This window comes from Vitis riparia, chromosome 3, assembly GCF_004353265.1.
Source record: "Vitis riparia cultivar Riparia Gloire de Montpellier isolate 1030 chromosome 3, EGFV_Vit.rip_1.0, whole genome shotgun sequence".
Classification (NCBI taxonomy): Eukaryota; Viridiplantae; Streptophyta; class Magnoliopsida; order Vitales; family Vitaceae; genus Vitis; species Vitis riparia.
Genome location: NC_048433.1, coordinates 12,990,687 through 13,015,552, shown reverse-complemented (window position 1 = coordinate 13,015,552; position 24,866 = coordinate 12,990,687). Strand labels below are relative to the sequence as shown.

Genomic DNA, 24,866 nt, shown 5'->3' with positions numbered 1-24,866 from the left:
TTAATCCTCAGTTTCAAGGTTGCTCTGGAAATACAGTTAAAAGAATTCTTATAAAAAATTTTGAAACATAAAAAGAAAATTTTAAATTTTTTTTTTGCAAATTTTGAAGGAAGAATTTTTTTAACATCTGATATTTGGACATCTTTAACTCATAGTGGTTTTTTATGTATAACTGCTCATTATATTGATAATGAATGAAAATTAAATAAAAGAATTATTTCATTTAAAATAATAAATGCTCCACATAATGGTAAAAATATAGCATGTTTAATAAATGATGAAATTATAGATTTTGGCATTCGTGATAAAATATTTACAATAACATTAGATAATGCTTCTAATAATGATGCAGCAGTATCTAGATTAAAACGATATTGACAAATAAAAGAAGATCAATGTAAAATATTTCATGTGCGTTGTTGTGCACATATTTTAAATTTAATTGTAAAAGATGGATTAAAACACGTTGATGATACATTATAAAAATTAGAGGCATTGCTGCGGGTCTTAATAGTTCTCAAGCAAAACATGAATTATTTTTTTATTGTTACAAAATGTTAAATATGAAAAAAAGAAATATAAATTTGGATATGCCCACTAGATGGAATTCGACTTATAAACTTTTACAAACTATTACAAAATATAGAAAAGTAGTAGAACTATATGAAATACAATTAATTAACAATGATTGCGAAGCAGATATTGATGTATTAAATGATTATGATTGGCATATTGCAGATCTTTTAAGAAATCTTTTTGAAGTATTTGATACTTCAACAAAAAAATTTTGTTGTGTATATTATCCATCTTCAAACCGAGTTGTCATGCAAATAACTAATATTTTTATTGTACTTCAAAAATATTTAAATTTGGATATATTTAATGATGCAATATTTGCAATGATAGAAAAATTTAGAAAATATTGGGGAGAAATACCTTTAATTTTTTATCTTGGTTTAATTGTGGACCCTAGATTGAAATTTGAAGCTTTGGATGAATGGTTAACAATTATTTATTTTAATGACCAAATAAAATTGAAGAAATTAAAAATGAAATAAATTCATTATTATATAATTTATATAACTATTATAAAGAAAAATATGGTGATGATATTAGTTCTATTAAATTACCACCTACATCTACAAGTTCTTCATCTTTTTATAAAGGAGCTCTAGAAATGTTAAAAAGTCGAAAGAAGACAACAAATAGTTCTCCAAACAACACAACTGATTTAGATAGATATCTTAATATTGATTTAATTTCATTTGAAGATGATGAAGATTTTGATATTTTAATATGGTGGAAATCACAACAATACAAATATCCTGTGCTTTCTATCATTACTCGTGATGTACTAACAGTTCCTGTGAGTACAGTTGCATCAGAAGCTGCTTTTAGTGCAGGTGAAAGAGTAGTTAATGATAAACGATGCAGCTTAGCGCTGGATTCTATTGAAACAATATATGTGTGAAAGACTAGGTAATAGCAGATACAATGATATTTGATTCTATTCAAGAAGAAAATATGCTTGTCGATATGGAAAAACTAAAATCATCAAGATTTTCATGTATTTGTGATAGTTCGTCATCACCGCCAAGAGATAATGATTAAAATATTTTACTAAATGTATGTCATATTTTTATTTTTATTTTTGTAGTTGAAAAGTACAAATGATTGACAAATAAGTAGGTGTCAACCTAGTTGTAATATATTTATTTTGTAGTGATGTAAACTTTTCCCACATTTTCAAATGTAACGTATACATTCAATGAATAAAATAGTTAGCAATGAATATTTTTATTAATGTAGCATTTTCTATTTCTTGAATATTTATATATATATATATATATTATATATATATATATATAAAATATATATATATATATATATTATATATATATATTTTTAAGTGGCAGGCCTACAGACGGGCCAGCCTATCGGGTCGGGCCGGGCCTAAATTGGAGCCCATGGCCCGGCCCATCCAGAAATGGGCTCTGCTCGGACTTTAGCCCGTTGGGCCAGGCCGAGCCTGGGTCAAGCCGCGAGCTTTTTGGAGACCCTTGGTACTGTTACCGAGGGGATTTTTTTGAAGATGGGACGGGAGAGAGACGTGTGAAGTTTTTATTATTATTCTTATTATTATTCTTTTCTTCTTTTCTTTGGAGCAGGTGAGGTTTTGGGATCAAGATGGGACGGGAGAGACTTTTTCTTTGTAGCAGATGAGGTTTTGATGAGGTTTTGGGATCAAGATGGGACGGGAGAGACTTTTTCTTTGTAGCAGATGAGGTTTTGGGATCAAGATGGGATGGGACGGGAGAGACTTTTTCTTTGTAGCAGATGAGGTTTTGGGATCAAGATGGGACGGGAGAGACTTTTTCTTTGTAGCAGATGAGGTTTTGGGATCTGGAGGATGAAAAAAGGCGGGGATTTTTTCAATATATTATTATTCTTTTCTACTTTTCTTTGGAGCAGGTGAGGTTTTGGGATCTGGAGGATGAAAAAGGAGAGGGTGACAAATCTGGGGGGTGGGCAAGAAAGGAAGGTTTTTTGTTTTTTTTCCTTCTTCTTTGGAGCAGAGGGCATTCTCCAGTTTGACGGGGAGAGTGGGATACACAGAAAAAGAGAGAATTTATCGTGGGCTTCGGGGTGAATTATAGGTGTAGAAAACATTGCGTGTAAGGGAGATTTCTCAGGTATGATTATCCCAGCTCTCAGATTATTTATGCATATCACTATCTTCACTCTGTTCTTGTTGAGTTTCTGGCATTCTATTTGTTGCTTATGTGTGGGTGTTATTAGTTGGCTATGTATGGATATCCAAAGTTGTACGGTGATTAATGAATCTGGAGATTATTCCTTGACTTTTTTCGTGTCTTTTGTTTCAGAAGTATGTTTCATTCTCTTTCCGAATTCTCTTTTGGTCTCTTCATTTACTCTTAAAGCTCATTGAGAATGCATGATTTGGAGCTTTGTTCACTACGACTATCAGAGTCTGGCCTATTTTTACTGTCATTCCTTTTTTCCTGTTTTCTTTCTTTTTCTGTATTTCCTCCTTGTTTTGTGCATTCCCCGTATGTGCCTCCCCTGTGTGTGGGTTCGCATTGATTTCAAGTGTCACTGTTGAGGAATTGGGTCTGAGAGCAGAAACCCCTATTGGAACTTCATTTACCGATGCTCATGCTGGCAATGTAAAGTTCAATTTCTTGAATGGTTCGGATCCCTACCATGCATACCTCCAACACCGCCTGTTTGAACTTCGCTCTCAGAATCAGTCCTCTGCACAGCAGATTCCTTCACAACTTGCAGATTCTTTTGCTCCTGAATCTACCCCATCTGCTCCACCTGCCGACAATAGTGAGACATTGATGAAGCCTGAGCCCTCGTCCCAGTTTAAACCATTCCGCAAGGTTCTTGAGCCCCCCAGAGACTGAGCAATGCGCTGTTCGTCTTCCAGAAGGGATTACAGGGGAAGAGTTGGATGTTATTAATCTCACAGCTCAATTTGTGACACGAAATGGGAAGTCTTTCTGGACAGAACTGACCGGCAGGGAGGTGAACACGCCCACGGTTCCATTTTTGAAGCTCTCCATGGATGGCTCTCCAAGTTCGTAGTCCCTGAGGTTGAATTCTGCTCACGAGGCAGAAGCTCAGCTCCGCCATGCCGAGCCGATGGGCCACCGCTGCTCATAACCTGCCATGATTGGCTATTTTTCTTACAGAAGTTGCCGGACGAGACTGTTTCCCGGGCCATGAAAAGCCTTGGGAAGGATATAAAAGCTTTGTGGATTCATCAAGGGGAGGAACGACAACAAAGAGGAAGGGGGACGGTCTTGCGAAAGAGCTTGACAGGAGGATTCTAGCCTTCCAGAAGGCAGAGAACAGAGTCCTAGAGTTCAAGCTTTCAGAACATAAATCTGAGCCAATCGCGCAGCTAGAGATGGGTATATACCTGAGCACCCCAAAAACTGAGAAGTTATCTGAGGATGGTGAGAATGGCAGGGTTAGATATGGTTCATCATCCATGCAAGGATGGCGCGCAACCATGGAAGATGCTCATGCTGCATACCCTGATCTGGATGCTTCCACTTCGTTTTTTTGGTGTTTGTGATGGCTATGGAGGTAAGGTAGTTGCAAAGTTTTGTGCCAAGTATCTTCAACAACAGGTGCTCAAGAATGAAGCATATACAGCTGGAGACTTGGGAACTTCAGTTCAAAAATTCTTTTTCGGAATGGATAAGTTGAACGCGGGGAAAGCAAAGATGAGAAAGGAAGCTTGGAAAGGATTTCAGGGTTGCCGCATTTGGGAGGTGGAACGAGGCCCTGCATGGTGATTTAGGTGCTGCCAGGTGTAAATAGGCAGCAAGTTGGTGCATTTCATGGAGAAGTGGGGCTTCATTACTTCACCTCCAGAAGCTGGTAGCGAACTAATGACATAAGGCGGTGTAAGCAAACGGAATGACAAGTCAAGGGTGGCATGGGAATTTTCATAAGTGGCAGGGCACTTCAAGTTTTCAGAATAAATAAGTGGCAGTGAAATGATGCAGTTGTGGTCTCATGGCGGAACTTTTTTTTTTTTTTCACGTGTCCAAGTTTGATTTCCGTAATTTTTTTGTTTTAAATGATTCTTAAAATCCCGATTTCTCAAAAATCTCATTTTATTCCAATTTTTAAATGATTGCTAAAAATTCAATTCTTAAATAATTTTTTAAAATTTCGATTTTCAAATTTAATTTTTAAACTTCATTTTTTAACAAATTCTTCAAAATTTCAATTTTTAGATTTAATTTTTAATTTTCAAAATTTTAATTTTCATATTTATTTATTTTATCATTATTATTTTTGTAATCATTATTATTTTATTTATTTATTTATTTTTAAATTTTCACCTTTAAATAATTTTTTAAAATTTCGATTTCCAAATTTAATTTTCAATTTTCAAAATTCCAATTTTCATATTTATTTATTTTATCATTATTATTTTTGTCATTATTATTTTATTTATTTATTTATTTTTAAAATTCCATCTTTAAATAATTCTTCAAAATTTCGATTTCCAAATTTAATTCTTAATTTCCAAAATTTCAATTTTCACATTTATTTATTTAATCATTATATTTTTGTTATTATTATTATTATTCTATTTGTTTATTTTTAAAATTCATTTTTTAAATAATTCTTCAAAATTTTAATTTTTGAATTTAATTTTTAATTTCCAAAATTTCAATTTTTAAATTTGTTTATTATTATTATTATTATTATTATTATTATTATTATTTATTTATAAAATTACATCTTCGAATAATTTCCAAGATTCCAATTTTCATAATTTAATTTTCAAAATTCCAATTCTCAATTAATTTTTAAAACTTCAATTTCTTTCAAATTTAAATTTTAAAACCTTAATTTTTAAATTTAATTTTCAGAACTCCCATTTTCAAATAATCTTTCAAAATTTCAATTTTCAAATTTAATTTTCAAATAATTTTCAAAATTTCAATTTTCAAATAAATTTTAAAACTCTAGTTTTCTTTTAAATAATTTTAATTCCACTCCAGTTTTAAATATTTTTTTAATTCTACAACTTTTCATCCTTTATTAAGGTTTTAGGTCGCGAAAAATCTTGATTTTAATAAGTCTGCTGTCATTCTCATTTTGATATGCACTTGTACAAATTTTTTTTGATTTTAAAATAATTTTCCGTTTTTCTTGATTTTTAATAAGTATGAAGATCCTTTTCATAATTCCAAAACAATGGAATTTGTGAGATTGATTCATGCAAAATCAATTGGGCTTTAGTGAGGGTCCTATATATGAGTTTTTCTCTTCTGATTGTCGACTGTTATGCTTAAAGGACATTGTTTGATCTTTGGATTGTTTTTTGATATGCATGTGATAATTTTGTACTTGAACTAACCTTGTTTCTATGATAACGCACTATTACTTGCTATTAAGGTACGATTTTACTCCCACTTTGCTTATTCTTATGCATGATTCGTTTTACTATTTGATCATTTCATTGGTATCAATTACTTTCCTTATTAATTGTCACATTTGCTTCATCTTATTTAGTAGATATTCATTTTTAGGGACTTAAAAGGGTGTTACGGTTTTTACCGTATCTTTCTAATAACCTGACCCTCAAACCTAAACTCGATTTTTCGTAAATTTGTTTTTCCTTCAAGAGTCACATTTAGTTTTTTTTTTTTTTTTTTTTTTTTTTTTTTTTTTAATTTTTAATTTTGTTTTTTCCTTAAAAAATAAAACAAGAATAAGTGGCGATTCCAAGTCTTTTTCTAAAAATCATAATTTTTCATCAAATAAAATAAAAAAGCGAGTTTCGCCATCAAGTGAGAACGCATCGAGTGAAATGTAGGGTCCACAAATGTGTATATTCACTTTTTATATTATTTTAATTAGTAAGGTACTATATTTTAAATATATTAAACAATGATTTCATCATCTCAAGTTTTTATATTCATGTTAGGTTAGAGAAAATGAGTTTTGGGCCAAAATAGCCCCATTATGGGAAAAAAATTAAGTGTAACCATTATGTCAAACTTATGTTCAAAGTGACCATTTTATTACCATGTAGAAATAATATATATATATATATATATATATATATATATATATATATATATATATATATATATATATATAATTTAAGTTAAAGTTTCATTTAGCAATGGAGGGTTTAGTTAGAAAAATGAAGTTTTAATTGTTAATTATGACTTCATTTTTTAATCTGAAACCTCAATTACCAATTAAGATTTCAGTTAAAAAATGCAATCTCAATTTTTAATCGAAGTATCAATTGGTAATTGCAACTTCATTTTTTAATATGAAGTCTCAATTGTCAATTGAACCTATATTTTTGTGGGAGAATGATGTGAGACTCATGTGATTGGAAAGATATCACATTGGATATAAGTTTTAAAAGGGGTCATTTTGACCAAAAATTCATAAAAAAAAAACATTGAATTTCTTAGAAATTGTATTTTTATATTATTAAGACACCGTATTTTAAATATATGAAACATCATATAATCTTTCTTAAATATAATTCAATTTTTGAAGTTTTACATAATTTTTTGTTTACTTTTTAATTTTTATAATAGAAAAAAAAAGTTTTTTTAAAACTACAAAGCAGCTTTTCATCTTATTGTTGTAAGTGTCATGACCTTGTGTTAATAAACTATCTCTAATTATATGCATGCTGAGATTTGGGAAGCCTATAATTATATCCTTGCTTATTAGTCTCATATGGATAGATAATGAGAATTATAATCAAGAATTTTTTAGCTTTGTTTGATAGGACAAAAACATTTATTTTGCTTCAAAACATTAGCATGTGCATGCACCATTTCATAAATGTATTGATGGACTTCCTAAAAGCCCAGAGTTGTGTTTGCAACTCGTCTAATGCCAAAAATTCCAAGACCAAATTTGGTATAAAATACTCAAGATAATTAGATATAGTAAACATGTACCTTAGTTAAAAACAAAGATTATTCATTTATTAAAAAAATTAATATACTTCTTTTTACTATTCATTTTAAATAAAATAATATTAATCCATGTTTTTTACAAAAACTTATTATTTATTTTTAATAAAAAATATAACTTATTTTTTTATATTAAAATATTAACATCCATATTTCATATTTGAGTCTCACTACAATGTTGAATTGCTACATATCAAAAAATGTGAATCAAATTGCACTACATATGCATAGGTCCCATTATTTTGATTGATTTATTATTTTATACATTGATCTCATTATTGTACATAGTTCTATTCTTTTGTACTTGGGTCTGATTATTTGTACATTTATTTAATGGTTTAGATTTTAATATACACTTTCATTGATCTAGATTATATGTTCCATAGGTGCTAATTCAATACCCTAATTTTCCTTTATATCTATTAAAATATTATCATTTTTTCCAACAAAAAATAATATAATTTGTTCTTTATTATAATATTAGTGTTTACATATTATATAAAAAAAATGATCTCTAATTCATTTATAATTGCAAAAAATATTTTTTATTTTTTCATAAGATTTGTATTAAATTTAATTTAATATTACAAACTTTTTACAAAATTAAAGTAGAAAATTAATTTTTTTTAAAAAATGAAAATTATTTTATTTCCTTGTTTAAAAATTATTTTTACAAAAACATCCCAAACACTCTTATTTAAATAATAATAATAATAATAGTAAAACCATTACTTTTTATCTTGAATATATTTAGAGATATTGAAAAAAAATGGCCTTAATTAAATTACCATTTTTTTGTTCTTTTAATAACCCCTTATAACCAATGTTTCAAAACCAAACAAGTCATTAAATAGAAAAAGTTATTGATTTATGGTTAAAATTGATAGTTGAACTATGATGAAACTAATAACATCATAAATTTATAATTCATATATTATTAAACTATTTCATCATTTTATTTTTAATATTAGTATATATTAATCATGATAACCATATTATACAAACATATGAATATTTTTTATTAATCAAATAATTTTTTATATTATTCATATATTCTTAGTTTTGCATTTTATGATTTTTTATAATTTTGTGTGATTTATATATTAATTACAAATAATTCATGCCATAAGAAAACACTTTTACTTGATGATTTATATTTAATACATATTAAGGATTTATATTTAATATATATATATATATATATATATATATATTAAGAGTTTTGCCGCTTGATCTCTAAGGAATGTGCGGGGGGAAAAAAAAGGGTTGGAACTGCCCTTTGACATTTATGAAACCAGCAATGGGATCCACCGTTTAATGGTTTCATAAAAATTAAAAAAATCAAGTGTCGGGCCTCTATTAAAAAATAAAAAATAAAAAATAAAAATTAATAGTTGAAGATGACATCAAAACTTGGTTCGATGGAATGTCTCTCATTCGAGTCTTCTCTCGGTTTAATTCGTTTTTGAGTCTTGAATCGGTTCAATTAGCAAATGGAATCCGATAGAAGACCGGTCAACGGTTTGTTTGGCCACTCCCATCCAAGTTTTATAAGATTGCTTATAACCTTATGAATTGGGATTTTGCAGTGACTCTGGAACGCTGTAAGAACCCCATCCCTCTCCAAAGACGCTCTCATGGCCGACACCAACTCTACCGACCAACAGGAACTCCAAGATCAATTGTTCATTCACTTGATCAGCAAAGACGACAAGAAGGTGACCCAACTCTGCAGTTCTCATCGTGAAGGCCCGCTACAGAGAATTAGTGTTTACAATGACACAGTCCTCCACATGGCCTCTCGCTTCAAACGAAGTAAACTGGTGCGCGACTTACTGGAAATATTGCCTGAAGAACGCAACCATGAACTTGCCGCTACAAAAAACAACGCCGGCAGCAATATACTCCACGAAGTAGCGGCCAGTGATACTATGAAAGATGTGGCGGAGGAGATGTTGAAGAGAGATTCAGAGTTGCTAATTGCGCCTAACGACTTAGGAGAGACGCCTATTTTTTGTGCAGCCCGCTACGGCCAAACTGAAATGTTTAAGTTTCTGGCTCGGGAAATGAAACTAACGGAACGAAGTCCAGAAGATGGTAAAGAGTATTTGCAGAGGAATGATGGAACAACAGTTCTTCATATTTCCATCTTCACCGAGTGTTTCGGTGAGTTCTTCTCTCAATTCATCTGCAAGTTTTTTCCTATAATATCCATTTCTATTATTAAATATAGAAATTATAGGCTATCCCAAGTGTAGGTTAAGGAAGGCTAAACCCCAACCAATCTAGGTACGTTAGGTGAGGATGTTTCATGTTCTTGCAAGATGTGAAAATAGGAGGATGATGGAAAATATGTTTGAGAAATGGAAAAATAAAAATAAGAAAAAGTCCAAAAAAGAAAATTTTGAATAAATATTTATATATATAAAAAAAGTTCAACATAATAGATCTTTCTTATATCATTCTCGCAATTTCTTTTTCTTCTTTCTCTCTTGTATATATAAACTTTAAATATTTTTCATTCTATTTTATTTTTTTGAAAAAGTGTATTTTCATAGACTTAAAATGAAAAAAAAACCATAAATAAAAACTCAAGTTTATAAAATATAAATTTCAAATAGCTATATAAAAATAATTAATATTTTTACATTTTAATAATCTAGGTATTACTTTTGATCATCTTAAGTACTATTTTTAACCCTTGAATACATAAAATTTGAATTATTTTTACACGAGTGCATGAAAACTCATTATTTCTTTTCCTTTTTTCAAATTATTTTTTATTCTATTTTTTTTCGTTATTTTCAAGGTAAATTAACTTTTCATTTCTATTTTTATTTTTTCTATTATATTTTACAATCCAAACAAAGCTTTAGATAGCATTTTCTAATAAACCAAAGTGCTGAAAATTTAAAAGATTAGTACATATTCTAATTAAAGCCTTGTTTGAAGTAGCTTAACTCCTCCTTAAAGGAACTTCTTAAGAAATATATTTAATTTCTTGAAAATATATTTATTATTTTCATTTCATTTCTATTTTTAAAATTACAAAATAATAATAACTTCATATAAAATACCAGAATTTTTTAGATACTTACATTGAAAAGCAATGAATGTATAAAAAAAGAAAAAAAGAAAAAAAAAATAGTTTTACAAATTAAGGTATCAAAATATTTAATTTATCTACCTCAAATTGCAAATTTTTTAAAGACATAAGGTTCTAGTTTTTATATAGAATTTATTACTATATTTTACTCTTAAAAAATACTAAAAATGTACCCGGACACATGCTTGGTTACCAAATTTAAACGAAGTTATAAATATTGATATAATTTTTTAAATAAACTTTTAAAGAAATATTAGCTTCCCAAAGCCCTTTTTGGCCAACAGTTACTTTTGCTACTTTTAAGTCTTAATATTTTTCTCCAAACAACTTCTTAAATGTAATCAAATATACAACAAAAGAGTTTTTATTATTCAAAACCTCTTTTTTAGGCCTAAAAATGGTACCCAAAACTATGTTGGTTAAGAAAATTCATAACCCACTTAAAATAATTTAAAAACTTCATATTTAATTGGTTAAGCTTGAAAGGCATGTGATGGGTTTGTACAAAGGGAGTTTATACTTTAAGGGGACATATCATGTCATGTCTTCTTTTCAAAGTTCAAAACATAAATGTTACTAGTAAAAAAAAAAAATTAAGTTACACGTTTTAGATAATTTGCATATGCCCTTTAGTCTAGGTGCATGCCATGTGGATCTTAGAAATGGAGAAAGTATCGAGGAAAGAAAATAAAGAAAAATCCAAAAATAAAAAAAGTTAATAATAAGTTTAAAATCAATAAGCTTTACTTAAATATCATCTTCAAATTTATTTTTCTTTGTTTTTCTTTGTTTATAAAAATTAAATAGTTTATAAGAATTTATAAATTTTAAATAATTTTGATTTTATTTCATTAATCAAATAAGATAATTTATGTATATTTTCTTTTTCAAATATTTTTTGGGATGCAAAGATAACATTAGGTTACTAATCTAACATTTTTGTTTTTTGTGTTATCTCTACAAAATTAACATGAAATAGAATTGGCCCATTTTATTGCGGATAGCTACTCATATTTAATTGAAGAAAGAGATCAAGATTCAATGACTGCTCTTCAATATCTTGCATGCAATCCAACTGCATTTGAAAAGAAGAAGATCAAAACAAGACAAGGATTCATGGACGAACTCATGATCTCAACAAGACCGCCACAAGGACTCATGGAGAAACTCATTAACTCCAGTATAGTACATTTAACTCCTTCCTCATCAATATCTATTCTTCATTTACTCAATCACTCTTGTTTTTTTTTTTTATTTAGATAATAACATTTTTTAGAAATTGGGTATGGGTATGGGCATTAACATAATTTTGGAATGATAAATATAGTTTTATATATTTTCTCCTTTTTTTTTTTTTTGAAAAATATAGTTTGGAAACAAGTTAATTAGCTATCTTATAAAACAATGTATGGTTCACATTCAAGCTTTCAAGTTAATCCAACTCAATTGAACATATTTTAATGGATTTAATATTTATTTGCTCAATAAATAGAATAGAACCCATGCATGGTGTAGAATGGAACTTGAACAAGTAAAATTTAATGTTTATAATTTCTTCCATATTACGAAATGGGGCTCTAATGGATGTAATTTTTTTCCCTCAAATTTTCCTGTCCAGTAAAATAAGGATTTGGTCTGATGGATTTGTTTAATAAAATTTGGTTCTTTTTTATTTCCATTCACCATTATTTATTTACCTCAACTTCTTATAATTGTTAAGTAGTGCTTCTTTCCTTTTCTGTTACATATGTTTTTTTTTCCTAACAAATAGTGGCCCAAACATCTCACAATTGAAGTTCTTTTCCAGAGTGGCCCTCCGAGGACAACAACAAGACAAGTGATGAAAGGTGAGATATGAAAAGTTTTGGTAAGCACCATACTTATTTATTTTGAAGGTTAGTATTCTTAAAATCTCTTGCATAAGAAATTTCGAATATAATTAGAAATTTAAATATTAGTGCTTCATTTGGACATACTTCCTAAGTAAATAAGATTTTATTTCAATTTAATGCATCTAGCCAAGAGGAGGAAGAATAGGATCAATCTTTTGTAAAAATGCCCCACCCATGGTCTGACCAAGAAAACCTCCTTTCTTGATTCTAATCTTAGTTTTAAAAATTATATCTATTGTAACGGTCTCATCCCAATTGTGTAGATATTATTTACTTTGGGCTTAAAGGGACTCTTACAACTTTAAAATGTCTATGAGATTAAGAGGAACTCATATATATATATTCCCCTATCCCATGTGAGACATAAATACCCCAACCCCTCCTCCGTCATATAAATACAATATACTCATTGTGTCTCACGAGATTGTAGGGTCAAATAGAGAAACACTTCTCATGAAGCCAAAAGAAACCCCCATATAGGAGTCGAGGATCAACTTTGATACATCTATAATGAATCGCTTTCAATCGTGTAGATATTAACCACTATGGACCTAAAGGGGCCTTCGCGACTTTAAAATGTGTCTACAAGGTTAAAAGAAGTCTATATATATATATATATCACATTAAAAACATTTTTCCTTATCCAATGTAGGATATCACATTTATTATTTAGTGGCCTTCAAACCACCCACTGTTTCCATTTCCTATATATATAATATGAGACATCTAAATAAAAAGTGAAAACTTTAAAACAAAAGGTAAACATATCTTATGTCTTTAAAAATTACTTTAATAAATTTTATAATTTAAGATAGTAAATTTTTTATTATCTCAATTTTCAATCAATTTTTAAATCCATAACATTTTCAATATAAACCTCTAAGAAATCCTATATTTTATATATATATATATATATATATATATATATATATATATATATAGAAACTATTACTATTTTCTACATTTAAAAATAAAAAATAATAAGTGTCTCCAATAGACAATAAGGTGTAATTTGGATAAACTTTTTGTTTCTCTTTTCTAAAATAGAAAGTAATCATCATATCTCTATAAAATATAAGAACTCTTTGAAACTTAATTAAAAAACAAAATGATTTTTAAAATTTTAAAAAATATGAGATATTAAAAAAATATTACTTCAAATTTTAGAAAATTTAAAAGTAATTTTAATTTAAAAATATAAATTAAGTTTATATTTTTAAGAACATAAGTTAAGTTTGTACTTTTTATATAAAAGTTATTGTATTTTATATATTTTATAGAAGTTATTATTATTTTCTACCCTTCAAAATAAAAACCAATAAGCATATCTAAATGAGCACTAAGGTATCAATTGGATATACTTCTTATTTTTTATTTTTAAAATTAAAACATAGTAGTTATTTACAAAGATTAAAATTTCTAGAAATATAATCAAAATTTCGATATATCATACTAGCCTTGATACAAAAAAAAAAAAGGTTGAAATCTTTGCTTGCCAAAAATTGGACAATATTGTCAAATATATCGATAGAATATTGGTCCACCAAGAGAAAGACCAATTGTTGATATTTATGATATTTTGACATCCCATGCAAAAAAAAAAAAAAAGAAATATTAAAATAAAACCTGAAATATTAAAATTCTTTTTCAAACACAATAAATTTAAACACAAGAAGCACAAATATAAATAGATAAGGTTAGATAAAGCAAACTCAGATTTTATAGTGGTTCAACACTTCCTTGCCTATGTTCACTCTCCTCAAGCTCCTAACCGAGTAAGGGTTCCACTATACTTGAAGCTTCAACCAAGCTTCTAATCACCTTTACACTTGGATTCTGGCTTCAATGGGTTCTTATACAATCCCTTCAAATCTCTACTCACTTGAAGCTTTTAACACTCAAATAATAAGCTTAAATCTCTCAACCTAACTCAACAAGGGCTCAAATACAACTTAAAAGCTAAGAAGAATCACATGAGTGCACAAAGGAATATGCAAATGAAGGTTTAATGCACCAAAGAAAGAATGAGAGCTTTTGCGATAAGAACAAGTAGGTAAACAAATAAATTCAAGTGTTCTCTTACTCATAAATGAAGTGGAACTCTCAGTTTATAGGTTTCTACCGTCAGGAGCCAAAATGCCAAAAAGTAGTCTTGACTGGTCAAGTTGGGGGTCGATTGGTTCACTAGCTGTTGGGCATTAAATGCATGGTAGGTGGCCATTAGGCCTTGACTGGACCTCGATCGGGAAGAGATATCCCTCGACCGAGAAAGAAAGCCTATTGGAAGAGAGAGTAGATTTTTTGCATCTCTCGATTGGAAATTGACTGGGAAAGTGTAATTGGTCGATCGGTACCCTAGTTGATTGAGCCCATTGGCCACTGCCTCAACCGGTTCATCTTTTTTGGCCCAAAACCTATTTTTTTTTTTCTCTTCTAACACTTGGCAAGGTCTTTAAGTAAATTAATATGCCAATTTTTAAATGATTTGCGTAAGGTTCATTTGATAAAACTTGGGGTTTTGATGAAAATGTAACTTTAATGCATAAACTCAGTTTTTAAAAATGTATATGAAAATCCCAAGTGCACCTGTGCATTCATCTTACATATGTTTCTTATGATTAAAGGTCTTCCAAATGTCTTGATCTTGCCTCCATTGAGTCCTTTGATGAATTTCCAAACTAATACCTGAAATTCTTTATAACTCAAATCAATTAGCCACTTAACCATGATTTACTATCATTAAAACATGATTAGGAGAACCCTTAGGGTAACAATCTCCCCCTTTTTTATGATGAAAAACCTTGGTTACCTAGGAGGAAAAAAATCTTCCCCTTAAACCAATCATGAATTAACAATCAAAATTTAAGAATTGAAAACAAAAAGATCAAGACATGTTAGAGAGTATTACAACAACAAACAATACAAGTCATCAAATATATAGGCATATCATATATCATAAGTCAAATGTATTAGTCAGTACATCATATGTCCAATCAAATTAACATAACTAAAGATAAGCAATGTATGATCTAACAAAGATGATATGCATGTATGAGTCTCTTATATCTAGCCTCCTAGATCCTAAAATATCTTTCCCTTTAGCAACATAAAAAGGAACAAGGGAGTTGTTAAATGAATCAAGGTTGAGGAGGTGGAGGTAGAAACACGGAACGCAAGTAGGCCATAATGTCCTCATGCTAACGCACCATGCAATCCTTAATGCAATTAATCCTCTATTGGAGATACTCAAACTGCGAAGTGAACGCAGTCTGATTCTTATCCATCCTATCCTCCATAGAATAAAATCATGTGTCACTAACCACTACAAGCTCCACCATACAAGTACCAAGAAAGCTAATTTGAGCAAATAAATCCATTCAAGGAGTATGGTTAGGAGTAGAAGGTACTTGAGGCCGTGGTATCTTAGTATAGGTGGGCTCAGTGAATGCTGGTTTAGAGAAGGAGGGCTCGGTGTATAATGGTTGAATAGATGGTCCATCTATAAAAGCCGGCTGAGTCATCATCGGCTTAGAGAAAGTGGACTCAAACTAAACACCCCTGATCTATGAAGGAATCTCTGCCTGAAGTAAGGGAATATCAAGCTCGAGCCCTCTCTGCTAGTAGCCACTCTGAGGGTCTAGTCTACCCTGAGGTTCTACTCCACTCTTCATTTACCTAATCCTTGCCTCCTTCTCAACTCTAAGGTGTGTTTACTGTTGTCCCCGTGGCAATGCTCTCTTTGCTTTTCTGATCCAAAAACCATCTGGAGTCTTCTCAAATTTCATTCACCCCATGGATTGATCATCATATGTATCATATGTACTGGGATCCTCAAAGTTCGTCTCTCTACTAAGGTTAATGCCAACATCCTTGAATACTTGGGAAAGGAAGCGACCATAGGGGAGTACTTGAGTGATGCTCTCACAGCATGCAATCATATGCATCATATAGAACATCATATAAATATATACTTAGAAAATGGTCAATTTTTTTTACCAAAAATCAAAATTCCCTTGGCATTGGCCATAAAAAATTGGGGAATTCATAAAAAATCCTAAATGCACCCATGCATTCATCTTACATATGTTTCTTATGATTAAAGGTCTTCCAAATGTCTTGATCTTGAATCCATTGAGTCATTTGATGAATTTCCAAACTAACACTTGAAATTCTTTATAATTTAAACCAATTAGCTACTTAACCATGGTTTGTTATCATTAAAACGGGATTAGGAGAACCCTTGGGCTAACAATTTTTATTTGTAAATTTCATTGCCTTATCATCCAAAATATAAAAACTATCATAATAATCTTCTTAATGAATATGTTTATATTTTTTTTGTATAATAATTAAATATCAAAAAACTAAAATTTATAAATAAATTATAAAAAAATTTAAAGTAAAAAATTATACATATATCATTATTTCTTTTATATCCTTAAATATATTCAAACTAAATACTTGATAAATTTTATCATACATAATTCCTTAAAGGAAAACAAATTAAAAAAACACACATGGGTAGCTTTTCACTTCAATTTGTAACTAGACAAATGTTATTAATAGGTTTTGCAAATTGCTTCTCAAACTACATGAATTCTTTCTTGAACATACAAGAATTCTTGATTGACCAACATCTGAAATGCTCAAAAGACTCAATACTCAACCCAAGCCTATTGTTAGGCTAAAAAAGGCTTCAATTGTTCTTTTAGATTTCATAGAAAAAAATTTAGGATACCGATTTATTATTTTATTGAATTTTGAATTTGAGTCATTAATGTGTATGGGTAAATCTTGACCATTGAATAAAGAAATGAAGAAACATAACTTAGTTATAGAAAGGAATGAGAGTTAAATATGTAAATCATAATAATCAAGTACAAAGTAATGATGTTTTCTAAACCATATGATGCCAATTTCTAATGGATGACAAAAAATCCCTCATAAATCTATATTTAAACTCAAATTTATTAAGTGATTATTGAAAATGGTAATTGAAAATTTTATAAGTTATATATATATATAATTTTTTTGTTCAAAAACATTTGGTTCTATAAATTAAGTTATGATAGGTTACATAAGTTGTATAGGAGATTATTAAATAATTTAGGTATATAACTTTTAGCCACGCTATGTGAAATTTTTGGTAGATAAATAATTATATGATTAGGAGTGACCAAAAGGGGAATCCTTCACATGCACATATTCTAGAACCCATTTTTATTTTACTCAAAGTGAAAGAAGGAAAATTTAAAAAATAAATATTTTCATACAAAGATCACACTTTTAAAGAACAACTCTAAGGTATAAACAAATAGATATCATACCAAGGCAATGTTGAATAAATTAAATATAAAAAAAATGATATTTCAATACAAATGCAATGTAGAAAAGAAATGAAACTATTTTTCCATGTGACTATTTCTCATTTTTGGCAATTACCCAATTTTTTATTACTTTAAAAGGCCTTTAGAAAATATTAAAAAAAGAGAAAAGGAAAACAAAATCTTCTTTATAGATCCATCTACGCACTACTTGTAAAAGAAATTGTAAAATATTGCTCACCCTTTATAATCGATTAAATTACAAATATATTATTGAAAGCTATTGTGGTTGGATTAATATGTACTATTAGACTTCAATTACCCTTTTCAATATAATAATATTCCATACCTTAACATCATATAATACTAGATTATTTACTTGTGATACATTTTTGTATTTCAATAAATTATGTAAAAGTAATCTAACATGTCTCATATTACTAAAAGTAGATGCTATTCACTTCAAGGACTTGTCAAGCTTTTGGTAAAGAATGATACATCATGGCATGCTAGTGTTAATTCTCAAGAAGTTGGCTTAAGTGAGACTAAGGAGTTGGATATAGAAAAGGAAGAAAAAATATCCCAAGAAAAGAAAGGCCAAAATTTCCAAGAAAATGAAGGGCAAAACTACCAAGAAAGTTCAACCAACTACAAGTACAAGAAGAGCGATGAAACTCCATTATTTTTGGCAACAATATCAAACATTCAAGACATTGTTGAAGAAATACTGGTTTGTCATCCTCAAGCACTTGAGCATATTAATAAGGAGGGAATGAACATACTACATGTGGCAATCCTTTACCGTCATATTGAAATTTTTGATATAGTATCAAAATCTGAATTGCTTGCAAGAAGTCTGTTATCAGCTACAGATAACAAAGGGAACTCCTTACTACATATGGTTGGCCTAAAAAGAAAAAGTCAAGCTAGTGAAAAGATGCAAATCCCGGCATCCCAACTACAAGAAGAGTTGCTGTTGTTTAAGGTGCACTTCTACTTACCCATTAATGATAACCATAAACATTGTGCTCATGCATACACTTGTGGCAAGTCATTTAATTATTAATCTTCATTACTAATTATAATAAATTATTAAGTAATGGAAAATATGTATCCAAGTTAGGAAAATGATAAGGTACTTATTAGGTACTAAATTTCAAATTTGTGTCATTAATGTATTTAATAAAATTTAGATCATTAGATTCCAAATAAAACCAAGGTACTAAGAAATAAAACCTAGATGCAGTAAATAAGTCTTAATTAAATAGTGTTAGGGTTTTGACTATACCAACCTAAGATAATTGCTTAGGGGAGGGTGAATAGGGTGATGGTTGCTTTTAACAAATTTAAATATAAAAAGCAAGTGGCAATTGTATGTAATAATATAACAAGTATAATGAAATGCAATTGCATATAAAGTAAAGAAAGTAAAGGAAAAGAGAAATGCAAACTTAAGATTTTATAGTGGTTCAAGCAACCTAGCATATATCCACTCTCTTTAAGATTCAATCCCTTGCTTGAGATTCCACTATCCCAAAGCTTCCAAATCAAGCCTTCAAGGTTTACACTTTGATTAATTGGCTTCAGTGGGCACTTATATTTTTCCTTGAGAAATGCCTTACTCTTGAAGATCTCCAAGAGATACCTCACACTTGGCAAAACTTATGTGATACATCACACTTAAATTTTTCCCTCAAGTGATACCCTACAATTGAGCCCAACTCACTAGGTACATAAAATAATATTAAATAAGAATAAAACTTCTAGTTTACAATTTTTGCATAATGGAATATAAGAAAAATAAGGTTGAACGGTGCACTAAGATGAACTCTTTAAGTACACTTTAAAAACACTCCTTCAAGCTTAAATAATATTTAATAATCATTTAGAACTCTTTCCCATTAATACAAGAATCTTGGAGCCTTTAAATAAGAGCTAGAAACCTAAACTAGTCATGCTTCTTAAGCATAGTTTAGGTTTAACAAGTTGATGAACCGATTGACAAACTACTAGCCATTGTGATTATTGTTGGCTAATCGGCTCAACTAGTTGAGGCTTAACCTCAATGGTTGAACACATGCTACTAAAAGAAACAAAGTGCAAGTGCACCTCAATTGAACATGTTCTTCCTTACCTCAACCGATTGCACTGTAAAGTGCATAAAAGACCTAGTTTGAGGCTTGGAACCTCTAACAACTTATATTCAACTTCATAAATCTTTTAAAACAAGTTTAGAAAGAATTAGATTCATAGTTTTAATTAAGAACATGAAATCATTTAGTTTATAAGAGAATAAAATCGATTTAGATACTTAGATGAATTTATGTGTTTCAATTAAAAAAAGTAATGTAATATGAACCTAGTGCACTAACAACTTTACAAAAAGATCCTAGATAATAGGTCTTTATTCCTCTTCTCTTTGAAGTTTTCTCCTTCTTCTTGATTTTCCTTTGACTTGATATTTCTTTTATTGCTTCTTTAGGTATCTTTTTGTCTAAATATACTTAGAATAAATCATTAGTGTCAAACGTTGTTTTATTATCATCAAAACAAAAATTAACCAAACTTTAGTTTCACAATCTCCTCCTTTTTGAGATGACAAAATCAAAGTTGCTCAAATACTTCCCCCTTAATATATGCTCCTTGATTTTTAGAAAATGTTCAATTTTAAGAATCTTAAGGATTATATTGGTGCTAAAAAATAATATAACCAAAATATTAACAACACAAAGAGCAATTAGCAATTGGTAAGATAACAAACAGGATGCATGCATGTATATAATAATTGAAGTATGAAGCATCAATATTCAAGATTACTGAAACAAATATTATCATCCTAGTACTATACTAACTTATTACTAATTTTCCTCCTTTTTGTCATCAACAAAAAGTCTCAATTAAGTATAATAAGAGAATTTATTTATCAATCATAAATGATGTCACAAAAAATAAATAATAACAATAACATCATTTTTCCTCTTCTTTTTGTTTTTCATTTGAAAATATATTTCAAATAAAAATTTTCTCAATCTTAGAGCATTTTCTAATTTAAAGCATGATTTTCTAAAAATGGTAAGGGAATGATACCTCACACTTAAATTTTTCACTAAATTGATACCTTATACAATTAAGCCTAACTCACAAGATGTATAAGAAAAAATTTGATAAGAATAAAACTTCTAGTTTACAATTTTGGTACAATGGAATATACAAAAACTAGAATTGAATGGTGTACTTGTTAGGATTGAGTCCTATAAAGCATGACATAAAGTAACGAATTGAGATTCATTTATAAATTTATTTATCTATGTTTTTTGGTTTCCCATATGCATTAATTGGTTATTTGAACATACATGCTCACATCACTTGCATTGTATATGACTTGGGTGTATCAGGAGTTGCACAAAAGATCCATGTCATGGGTTCCTTGTAGAGTGATAAGTAGTCCACAATCGGGTCATGGATTTGGGAAGTCCACATGAGACTTTAGTGCACTATCTCTTAATTGGAGGAATGACTTGTCTTGGTTATCAGGATGGTTTTCCCACAGTGAGTGTACTAGTGTACGCAATGCACACTAGATAAGACTAATGGTGAATCATGATGTAAGACTATTAATTAATTATCATGATTCACCAAGCTACTATACTGCATAGACTCTCAACCTTGAGAAGGTATTGAGTCTTTGACCCATGGGTAAGACCCTAAGGTGGTCACATATCCTTATGGATGGAGTCATTGTTGATGGAGGCTAGTGGTGGTAATAGGTATTCTCAATAGAGGAGCCATAATATCTTATGGGTTTGAGACAGTGTGTCCCTTAGTTGATTCAAAGGGCATGTGATCTAGAAGAATTTGGTCATAGCATTTCCATTAATGGAAACTTGACATATGCTTTTTGAAGGTAGAGTATGTCAATTAATCATATAGTAAGTGAGATATGTAATTCAAGGATTGGAAGGGTAATCTTGATAGGTGATATAACATTAACTTATTAGATTATAGACACCAGTTCATGGGGAGTACTCTACATGCAATGGACAGTAGATCACAGATCCAAGCTTTGTCTCATTGTTATTTGCATAGGATACTGAAGTGTAGTTGATTCTCTATTGTGGGATGTTGAATTAACTTCAAAAGTGAATTATTATGGAATTAATTCTCTTATGGGTTCCAATGGTTCCCGCTCAAGCTCATATACCTTGATGACATTGTCTATGAGAGTTGGGTTGGCTCTTGGTTCACTTTTATGCATACAAATATTTTGATAATTACATAAGATTGCACATGAGTTAGTGAACAAGGTCTCTAAATTGGGTTAATTAATTAATTGGATAGCCGTATTGGGTTAATTAATCAATTAAGAACTTTTTTAGTCTAGATTGAGTGACCCAAGCCCCTAATGGGCTCAAGTCACTTAAGCTTATGGAGAACCTTATAAATGCCCATTTAGGGAGGGCTTCTAGAGACTTGTCTTCCATCTTCAGAGAAAGAGTCATAGCCTCTACCCTTCTTTTCTTCCCATTGGTTGAGTGCCAAGGTTTAAGGAAGAGCCATCGAGCGGAAGACCGTGGGTCTATGAGACTTCCAACAACTTCATTCAAATACTTCACTGCATGGATTTGATTTGAAAATATTCAAATTAAGTTAAAGTTTTCTTTTTTGATATCTAAATCTTATTATTGTTTAAAATTGCTTGTTTTCTCTAAATATAGGATTTAGATAAAGCCTAGGAAAGATTTGCATGTACCTAAACTGATCTGGGTATAAGGAACAAAGAAATATGGGTTTTCCTATAGTACTAAGATGAAATACAAGTTTGAAAGCAAGTCACTTTGAAAACACTTTAAAAAGGCTTAAATAATATTTAAGAATGGTTTAAATAGGATTTAGAAACTCAAACTAGTAGTTAGACACAGTCTAGGTTTGACTAATCAATTGGCTACTAGTTATTAGGGTTACTAAGTCGAGCATAACTGGCTTAATCGATTCCTCTCTACTTCAACCAATTATATTGTAAAGTGTATAAAAGACCCTAGCTAGCTTGAGGTCTGGAATTCCTGGAAACTTTTATTCAACTTCATAAACCTTTAAAAAAAGCTTAATTAGGAAGGATTAGATTCAAGAATATAAAATCTATTTAGACATTTGGATGATTTTATGTGTTCAATAAAAATGTAATGTGCTATGAACCTAGTGCACCAACAATTTTACAAAGAGATCTTAGGGAATAGGTCTTGACTCTTCTTTTCTATGAGGTACTTTCCTTCTTAATTTTTATTTGATTTAATTTATCTTTTATTGCTTTTTTGAAAATCTTTTTGCCTAAACATACTTAGGATAAATTATTAGTTTTGAATTTTGTTTTATTATTATCAAAACCAAGATCGGTTTCACAAATAGAGATAAATAGAACCTTTTTAACAAATATAAATATAAATAAGATCATTTTTACCACCTATCAATTTTTATTTGGCCATCACTTTTGTGTATGATATGAAAATTAGCTTTTCAATGTTGTAAAATGATCCTTCAAGTTATCACTATAGGTTTTTTTAGGCTTACACAAGGTTAAATTAATGCATAGAGAGAATAAACAATACACCAATGAGATTCAAACTCAAGACCAAGCTACTCTTACCATGTTAAAATCCACTAATTGACCTTAAAGTTTAAGTTATTAGAAAAATACTAAAGAAAGAAAAAAGTATTAAAAAATAATTTTCTCATTTTTGTTTTAATATATAAAATATAAAATGTAAAAATAAAATATAATTAAAATTAATAAAAAAAATACTTGAATATTTTGAAATTATTTAATTCTTAGATAAGAGTTAAAATAAGTAAAATGAGTTTAAAGTAATATATAAAAATGATTTTTGATTTTAAATCTTTTTTTTTTCTTTCACTTTTTATTTTCTTCTACTTTTTCCCTTATTTTTCTCCACTTCCCTCAAATTATTTAAGAATCGTCTAAGAATCAAACACAACCTAAAAGTTCATGAATAATTACTTTGAAGGTTTTTTTTTCCCAAATATTTTTAATTTAGTCAATGATAAATGGAGGGATTAGAAAGAACAAAAATGCTTGTATGTGTTACATTAGAATAACGGTGCTACTTGTGATTGTATGTGTGGGTGCAGAAAGTGAAGTCAGCCTGTAAGATGCATTTGACCAAGCCTCTCAACAAAGATAACCAGACTGCTGAAGAATTATTTGCTGCTAGGAATGAGAGACTCCATCGAGATGCCAAGGGATGGCTAATGCGCACCACTGAGAATTGCACCATTCTTTCTATTTTCATAGCCACTGTTGCCTTTGCAGCAGCCTACACGGTACCAGGAGGTCCTAATCAAAACACTGGTATTCCAATCCTTAACTCTAAACCCTTGTTTGTGGTTTTCATATTAGCTGATGTGTTCTCCCTCAGTTTGGCTTTGACATCTGTGGGTAAATTTCTCTCCATCCTTACATCCTCATTTCCACTACAAGACTTCGAAACATATCTTTTGAAGAAGCTGACACAGGGAATTATATGTATGATCCTCTCGGTCTCAATGATGGCGGTGGCGTTTGGAGCAACAATCATCCTGATCATGACACATAATTGGACAAATGCTGTTTGGAGTGTGGTTGGATTTCTTCCTGTCCCCATTTTTTTTCTCTCATATTCACCTCTACGTTCAGCAGTCCTGGGACGTTGCACAGAATCTTCCAAATATTTTGTTGCAAAATTCCTCAAAGGTGTTGCCATTGGGGTTGTAATATTCGCCTTTGTCCCCCTCTATTGTTTATATCTAGCTTTCAAAGGACTGTTCTGGACCGTGAAAAAGGCTTTTCGTTGGATTTGTGGGAATAAATCCGATACCCAATCTCCACAGCCAACTGCAGCTCCTACTACTCAAGTTTGAAAGAAAAAACATAATTTCGTTTCAGAACTTTTTTCAGAGCATGTTGTCCTCTCTTCTTTTTCTATAAAGTAACAGCCCGTGTAAGGTTAATAATTAGCATATTGAGAGTGTAGTATTAGTTGCTGAC

At 29.9% G+C, this 24,866-nt stretch overlaps 1 protein-coding gene across 1 annotated transcript; it reads left to right on the top strand.

The window, feature by feature from the left end:
* The first annotated feature begins 2,266 nt into the window (after positions 1 to 2,266).
* Positions 2,267 to 24,866, top strand: LOC117910776. The gene is made up of 6 exons (XM_034824926.1): positions 2,267 to 2,693; positions 9,095 to 9,671; positions 11,591 to 11,791; positions 12,419 to 12,458; positions 18,278 to 18,812; positions 23,972 to 24,866. The coding sequence occupies exons 2-6, from the start codon at positions 9,143 to 9,145 to the stop codon at positions 24,737 to 24,739; spliced, it is 2,073 nt and encodes a 690-aa protein (XP_034680817.1). The 5' UTR covers positions 2,267 to 2,693; positions 9,095 to 9,142; the 3' UTR covers positions 24,740 to 24,866.